The 8,260-nt window shown below is 41.1% G+C and overlaps 1 protein-coding gene across 2 annotated transcripts in view; it reads right to left on the bottom strand.

Moving 5' to 3' along the window:
• Nucleotides 1-8,260, bottom strand: part of ARFGEF2 (ADP-ribosylation factor guanine nucleotide-exchange factor 2 (brefeldin A-inhibited)) — a 69,780-nt gene that overhangs the window by 9,281 nt on the left and 52,239 nt on the right. For both annotated transcript variants that reach the window (XR_824825.1, XM_010835069.1), the window contains exons 29-33: nucleotides 7,233-7,368; nucleotides 6,649-6,787; nucleotides 6,489-6,543; nucleotides 4,908-5,022; nucleotides 2,195-2,325 (exon numbers count right to left, since the gene is read on the bottom strand). Coding sequence is in view for 1 of the 2 variants with exons in the window: in XM_010835069.1 (XP_010833371.1) it covers nucleotides 2,195-2,325; nucleotides 4,908-5,022; nucleotides 6,489-6,543; nucleotides 6,649-6,787; nucleotides 7,233-7,368 (576 nt within the window). In the remaining variant the exon portion in view is untranslated. The remainder of the gene's footprint in view (nucleotides 1-2,194; nucleotides 2,326-4,907; nucleotides 5,023-6,488; nucleotides 6,544-6,648; nucleotides 6,788-7,232; nucleotides 7,369-8,260) is intronic.

Here is an 8,260-nt window from a genome sequence, read left to right as displayed (position 1 = left end):
TTTAAAAAAACTTATTAAAAAAAAAAAAAAACTACAGTAATCAAGACAGCGTGATACTAGCATAAAGACAGACATACAGATAAATGGAACATAACTGAGAATCTAGGAATAAATCCTCAAATTTATGATCAAGAGATTTCTAGCATGGATGTCAGAATAATTCAACGGGGAAAAAATAGTCTTTATATTGAATGGTACTGGGATAACTGAGTATTTACATGCAAAAGAATGAAGGCAGACTCCCTATCTCCCATCATATACAATAAACTAAAAAAAATGGATCAAAGACCTAAACATAAGAGCTAAAGCTGTAGAATTCTTAAAACAAAATGTAGGCCTAAATCTCTGTGACCCTGAATTAGGGCAATGCTTTTAGAAATAATTTTACAAGTACAAGTAACTGGAGAAAAAACAGTAACATTACTTTTATCAAAATTAAAAACTTTTGTTCTTCAAAGGACACCATCAAGAAATTGAAAAAAAAATGCACAAAATGGTACAGATCATATATCTATGTGCTGAGACTAGTATCTAGAAAATACAGAAACTCTTTCAATGATAAAAAGATAAATAATCCAACAAAAAGGATCTGAATAGGTGTTTCTCCAAATATGAGAATAAATCCACAATGAGCTACTACTTCACACACATGAGGATGGTTGTAATAATTTAAATAAAACCAGCAACACAATGATAACCACTGGTGAGGAGGTGAAGACCCTGGAACCTTCACACACTGTTGGTGGGAATGGAAAATAGTCTGGCTGTTTTGGAAAACAGTCTGGCAATTCCTCAAAAAGGCAAACACAAAGCTACCATATGACCCAGCAATTCTACTCCTAGGTTTATACTCAAGAGATTTAAAAACGTATGTGCACATTAAAATTTGTACAAAAATGTTCACAGCAGGATTATTTGTAACAGCCAGACAGTGGACACAACCCAAATGTCCATCAACTGATGAACAGACAGACAAAACGTGGCCTGGGCACACACAGGATGTTATTCAGCCACAGGTGAGAACAGTGGAGGAGGGTGCACGCCACAGCACAGCGAACCTGGAAAGCGGCGAGCGGAAGGAGCCAGACACAAAAGCTCACAAGTTATATGACTAACACAACATATAATATCTGGGTTAGACAAACCCAGAGACAGAAGATAGATCAGCAGTTGCCAAGGGCTGGGGCAAGAAGGGAATGGGGAGTGATACTGATGGTCAGGGTGTTCCCTTTTGTAGTGATTAAAATGTTCTAGAATTAGTGGGGAAGTTTGCATAGCTTTGTGAATGTACTAAAACCACTGAACTGTACACTTAATAATATAAACAAAACCCAAAAAAGGATAGCCTTTGTGCTGCATCTATCCCTCAGGTATAATTATAGTATTTAATAAACAAGAGATTTCCATTTTTCAGGGGGGTGGCCTGCTGCACAGCTTCTGAGATCTTAGTTCCCTGATCAAGGATGGAACCTGCACCCTCAGTGTGAAAGCACTAAGTCCTAACCACTGGATTGCCAGGAATATCCCCTGAAATCTTGATTTCCGACGCCTCTTGAAACACTGGAAGACTGTCACAGCTTCACCCACCAGGCGGCAACTGGCCCTGGAGCAGGGAGGTGGCGGGGCTCAGCGGCCTCCCACTGTGCCCCCCGGCCTGCTGCCCCTACTCACAGCATCTCCCAGGCCATGAAGCACTCAGGTCTGCGACCTGTGGTGGAAGGTTACCGTCCCACTTTTGGACACTGAGTTCTGTTTCCAAGCATACTGTATATACAAAAAGGTTGCATATACATAACAAAGGTATACTTTCTGAAGGAAAAATTGGGACCTTTAGCCACTTAAGTTTTCCTTCTCAGTTAGTTACGGGTTAACTGTGTATCAATGATAAGGAGCAGTCCCTATGATTAATAACACATTTTTTTTGAAGCACCAAGGCAAGGGGTGGAATCTCAGCAGTGGAATGCTGGTAAACCGGCTCTCTGGGAAAGGCTGATTTTCAGTGCTTGGTGATTTCTGTGGGGTACACACTCCCGTCACGGCCAGTATTAAGTGACCAGTACCCTTGTCGCTGAACACAGGGCTGGGGAAGTGAGCGTGAGGGGCTCTGGCGGCCAACCCAAGGTGGCTCCAGCACATCACCGCACCCGGACAACCTCCCCACCGGCAAGGACGCTCTTCTCCGGCCCGCCCTCACCTGGGCGGCAGCCATGTGCTCTGCGTCCTCCCTCTTGCTTGTCGCGGGGTAGAACACGATGTTGTCGATGGTCTGTATCAGTTCCAACTGGACCACACACTTGATGAGGAGGCTGGCAAACAGTTTCTGATCTATATTAGATGATAAAGATTAACCCTAATAATGATTCAGCCAGTACTGAGTTCACTGAGCTCTTCCTGTGTGCCAGCACAGATCTTGATGCTGCAGCATAACAATGAATAAGCTGGACAAAAATCCCTGCCGCCGCCATGGCAGAGACAGACAGTAAACAAGCTCTTTAAGTATAAGATACAGGATGTCACACAACGAGGACACAGGGTGGGGGGACTGGGAGTTGGAAGGGGTGCTGTCAGGTGGGGCTGCGAGCTGGCCAGAAAAGGTTCTCTCTGAACATGTGCTTTCTGAGCAAACACCTGAAGAGGTGAAGCGCGTCAGTGACGCAGGTCCCCTGTTCTCCAGCACGTTTCTCTGCTCTTCTACAGACCGGCTCTGGGCTGTGCTCTGTCCACAAGAGGCTACAGGTTCCTGTGGTAGCTGGCCTTGCCAAAGGGCTGAATCTCAGCTGTGAGGGTCGGGGGAAGGGGTGCAGCTCATGTAAATTCTTAGCTCCTGGATCGCTAGATGGAGCAGCCACTGCCCATTTTTTCTGCTTCCATATCCCTCAGAATCTTCTCCTGCCTGTTTCAGTAGCTAAAATAATTCTTTGTGGAGAATTTTCCCCGCTTAGATTATTGATGTTGTTTCTGCCTATGGACCAGACTTCGACTAAGGTCTCATCTTCTTAATCCCTGGGTTCTGGGACAGCCCATGGCTGATCTGATTCCAGTCCAAGTACAGCTTCCTTTCCAACTTATTGTTAAAGGACCAGAATGTTGAAAGTATTAGATAAACGTTAACAGGGAGCTGGGTCATCTTCAAGCTTTTGAAAATGGCTATGAAGTTATACATATAAAAATTCTCCACACAGAATTAGTTTTAAGTGAAAAAATATACAGTGGAATTGCAATAGATGTAAACTTATACTTGTTCAATGACACCACCACCTTGGACCCAAAATAAAAAGAAAGAAAGTAAACAATGCAAGTGTGTCAAGGGTTGCGCATGCTGCTCTATGCACTGAGCTCATCCCTGAAAAGGAGGCGGAGACGGAAAACTGGGAGAAGCAAAGTTCTATTCCCTGGAGAACTGGCAGGGCCTCAAGTCCCAGGCATCTCTCAGGATTTAAGTGTCTTGCTGCGCCCAGTGGTTCCACTGAAGAAACGTCCACTTGTTCCTTTATCTGGGGCTGATGAGGACTCAGCTCCATCCTTTGCCTGGACTCTGGAGACTCCCTGGTAATGCCACAGACATGGAGGAGCGGGCCTGCAGTCTCCAAGGTGGCACCTCTTGAATGAATTCCAAGGGTGGTGATTTTCTAGCCTTCAAAAGACAATGGTGACCACACAGGGCTTTGTCTAATGCGCTGCCTCAGAAGTTCATGCCAGTGTGGACACCTACAGACTGGTGTGTTGAGAAGAGGGTGAAACCACTATGAAGAAAAATGTCAACCACAACTTTAAAAAAAGACCAGACTAACACCAGAAATGGTTCAATTTCTCAGTCAAAAGTGTCTGAATCTTGACTCTACAACGTATTAGCAAGTCATGTCACCCGAGACCTTGTAAAATGGCACCCCCTCAGACGGCAAGGATAACAATCACGTGAGACTGTACACGCATGGGGCACACAAGTGCCTGGCTCACAGCAACTGCAAAACCTATTTTTTAAATGACAGACAGGAAAACACACCATAAGCAACATTAACGGATAAATCAGCAAAAGTAATTTGAAACTTACATCCAGCAAAGGGATCTCTAACACACAAGCCCCCTCAAATTAATAAAAAGACCAACAATCAGTACAAAATGAGCCAAGATTACAAACAGAAAACAGAGCCAAGAAAACAGAAATGGTTCTTAAACACAGGAAAAACTGCTCAGTTTCACTCATAATTAAAAACTGCATATTAAGACTACTCAAAAGATACCAAGTATCACCCAGGTGTTTTCAAAGACCATGTTAACAGGTGTAACCTTAATAGGCAGCAACCTGGAATTATCTATCAAAATAGCAAAGGCACTTCTCTTCTAACCTAGCAATTCTGTTTCTGGGGATTTGCTGTACAGATAAACTCACAAATAACACATGTATTATGTGATTCAATGGAGTGTTGTTTATACCAGAAAAAGACTAGGAATAACATAAATATCCACTGGTAGGAACCCAATTAAGCAAATAACAGCACAGCTACAGTGTGGGGCAACATACAGTAGTATAAAAGGGGGTGAGAGCACTTCAGGTACTGATTTTGAATGATCTCTAAGTTACATTAGAGATAAAGAACATGAACGTATTCTATAATGTCTATAAAAATGGTGGAAGAGAATTCATATATAAATATAAATATGCATCATATGCTTGTGTAGATGGATATGCATTTGCTTACACATGAGTCTCTAAAAAGGACTATTAGCAACTGGTGACACTGGCTGCCACAGGGGAGGGGAGCTGCAGACTGAGGCTCAGGGGTGGAAGGCAGGCTCACAGCCTCTTTACCTCTCTGCACCGGCCAAATATTTGAATCACATACATGTGTTACCTACTTAAAATAGCAAACAAATAAAAACAAAAACAGTAAGAAAAGGGGTCTTACTTGCATATGGTCTGGCTTTCCAGCCGTCATCGGTCGGGTTAGAGAGTTGGCTCTGACCCCTCTCAGAGGCATTTTTATCAATGCTGCTTAAAGACTGGCGGTCCAGATCCACATCCTGGAAGTTAACCAGAGAGAAACACAATGCTCACTCCTCCATTCACAATTTAGGACCTGTGCAGAGATGTGCCTGGTTTTAACACTGCTTTCCCAACTTGAATGTGTAAGTGTCTTGCTGAGCTTCAAGTACAATGCAGCACTTTTCAGAGGCTGCATGGGAGAGATCATGAATTTCAAGAATTTCTTTCTCCCATTAAAATTTCACATTTTCTGATTCCAACTTAGGTGGCATTTCTCTACACACTATGATTTCATGATGAGTGTGACAATTTTTAATGAGATCAAGTTCAAAAATAAATGAGTATGGTAGGAGCTTTTTTTAAAGTTGACAGCAGAAAGTTAAACAGAAAATGTTTACATACTGTGCTTTATTTTTAAATGGTTATATCCCAAAAGCCTTTCAAAATCTAATGCCTTTATAGTTATTTGGAAATAGAAGCTAGTAAGACTCAAGGTTTACCCTGTAAACCACAGTATTTTAAAGGGATACTACTTCTTTATGGGGCCTTACACAAAAAACGAAAACGATTTCATCGGTGAAGAGAAAAGCATTCTTTTTAAGATTTCATTTTTTGGATATGGACCATTTTAAAGTTTCTTATTAAATTTGTTATAATATTGCTTTCTGCTCTGGTTCTTTTTCTGGCCATGAGGCATGTGAGATCTTAAAGTTTTCTGGCCAGGGACTGAACCTACACCCCCTGCATTGGAAGACAAAGTCTTAGACCACTGGACCACCAGGCAAGTCCCAGGAAAGCACTCTTTATGTAAGAGGGCAATAAACAAGAAAAATTACACCAAAGCAGTATTTACAACGGTGAAAGGCCAGAACTGACTGACACTTCAACAAGAGAAAATCCGTTAAATAAATTATAATAATGTGCAGCCAGGGAAGAGGCTGTTCTCAAAGACTATTTAAGAATACGGAAAAATGCCCACAATGGAATTAATACATCATGTACAAAGTGAGCCCAAACTGCAAATGTGGGTTGCATGTGCTCAGTCACAGAAATAAAAGCTAGAAGTGCTTTGTAGCTTTTATTGAGTGAAGTGACTTATTTTCTTAATACTTCTTTGTACTTTCAAAAGAATACATTAATGAATATATACAGTGTTTAGCTCTTATAGGGCTTCCCTGGTAGCTCGGATGGTAAAGAATCTGCCTACAATGCAGAAGACCCGAGTTCCATCCCTGGGTCGGGAAGATTTCCTGGAGAAGGAAATGGCAACCCACTCCAGTATTCTTGCCTGGAAAATTCCACGGACAGAGAAGCCTGGCGGGCTACAGTTCATGAGATCGCAAAGAGTTGGACCCAACTGAGGGACTAACACTTTCACTTTCAGCTCTTATAACCTTCCTTACTCACTTTCCATCAGAAAAGCCTAAACTTCTTAGGCTGCTTAACTTTTTACTATGATATGTGATCAGAGAAAAGACAACTGAAAAAAAAAAAAAAATCCTACCAAATGTTTTTCTGCTGGATCGTCCTCCATTCCTACAGGTCTCCATGTCAGCAGACTTCAGGGAATGCAAGAGAAGGAAAATAATCAATGTGAAGGGCAGCCTGGAGCTTTAAAACAACTGAACACAGAAATAAAGAGCAGTGATCACATTAACACTTACACGTGGGGGATGGTTGTTTTGAAGATATCCAGCATACAATTGCATGTTTCATCCCAGACGTCAGGACTGAATTTCTCTCCGTTGGATATTACTAAGTTTTCTAAGCAATTTGTACCTGATCGAGCCAACTGCTCGTTATCTGCAAAATACAACATCTATCATTAAACTTCAAATGCTGTTCTGATTCCAGCCTGATCACTGATGCTGCATATTGTGATGTGGGGAGACAATGCAACTGGTAGGCTAGTAGGCCTCTAATTAATGAAGCACTGCTAGGGATGGTATTAAAAGTTTTTAGCGTTTAAGTAGGCTATAAAGAGGTAAAATTATTTTTTATACTTTATTGTTAAGAATGGAAGAATGTCAACATTTTGGTACTTAATTAATTGGCTCCTTGTATGAGAAATGCTTTATAAACTGACTTGGAGGAGAAATTGTTTCTATGTTCTAATTTAATTAAAAAATACTCATTTTCACCAATTATAAATGCACTCTTCAGCCTTCATGCTTCTATATGTTGAAAAAATTAATCTCTCACTAAAGACTATGTCAAGAAAAATAATGCCTAGCTACACAAAGAGTACCTTGTTTTACACACCACTGCAACTGTGCAAATACATCAGAAAGAAGAACTTCATTCAAAGTTTCATAGAACTGGGTAAATACGTCACAAATAGCATAAAGTGCATGATTGCAAGTTGTTGTCATCCACTCGGATTTCTGGGGAAAAAAAATTAAAAGATAATGTTTAAAAGGCACTCTCTTTGTAAGGTGAGATGGTAATTCTCACATATCACTGGCAAAATATTCTGAAACGAAATTTGGCAATAGGGATCAACCATCTTAAACATGTGCACATCCACTCATGCAGTAACACTACTTCCAGGAATGAACCCTGAAGAAATAAAGATCTGCGGCTGAAGGTTTATGAATAAAGATGTTTACCACACAGGTATTCATCTACTGTAAACACAGACATAAGCCAATGCTCAGTAACGTGGCAATTACATTGGGAACATCCATACGACAGAATTTAAAGTCATTCAGTGATACTTCTGGGAACTCCCTGGAGGTCCAGTGGTTACAACTCTGCCCTTTCACTGCTGGGGCCCAGGTTCAATCCCTGGTCAGGGAACCGAGATCCTGCAAGCTGTGTGGCATGGCCAAAACAAAAAACAAACCCCCCCAAAAATGATACATTCAAAAATGTTAGTTATGTTCAATACACCTTACACAAAAATGTAAATATTAAAAATGATGTTAGATAGACAAGTTTTTCCAAAGATATACAAATGGCCAAAAGATACATGACAAGGCACTCAAAATCACTCATCAGAGAAATGCAAATCAAAATCACAATGAGATAACACCTCGGGCCTATCAGAATGGCCATCATCAAAAAGACAAGAGATAACAGATGCTTGAGAGGATGTGAAGAGAAGGGAACCCTTGGGCACTGATGATGGAAATATACATTGGTGCAGCCGCTATGGAAAACAGTATGGAGGTTCCTCAAAAATTTAAAAATAGAACTACCATATGATTCAACAAATTCTACTTTGGGGTATACACCTAAAGGAAATGAAAACATGATGCTGAAGAAACACATGCA

Source organism: Bison bison, unplaced genomic scaffold (genome assembly GCF_000754665.1).
Source record: "Bison bison bison isolate TAMUID 2011002044 unplaced genomic scaffold, Bison_UMD1.0 scf7180017864038, whole genome shotgun sequence".
In the NCBI taxonomy this organism is placed as follows: Eukaryota; Metazoa; Chordata; class Mammalia; order Artiodactyla; family Bovidae; genus Bison; species Bison bison.
Note: the sequence above shows the minus strand (reverse complement) of the source record. Positions and strands in the feature narration are given on the sequence as shown.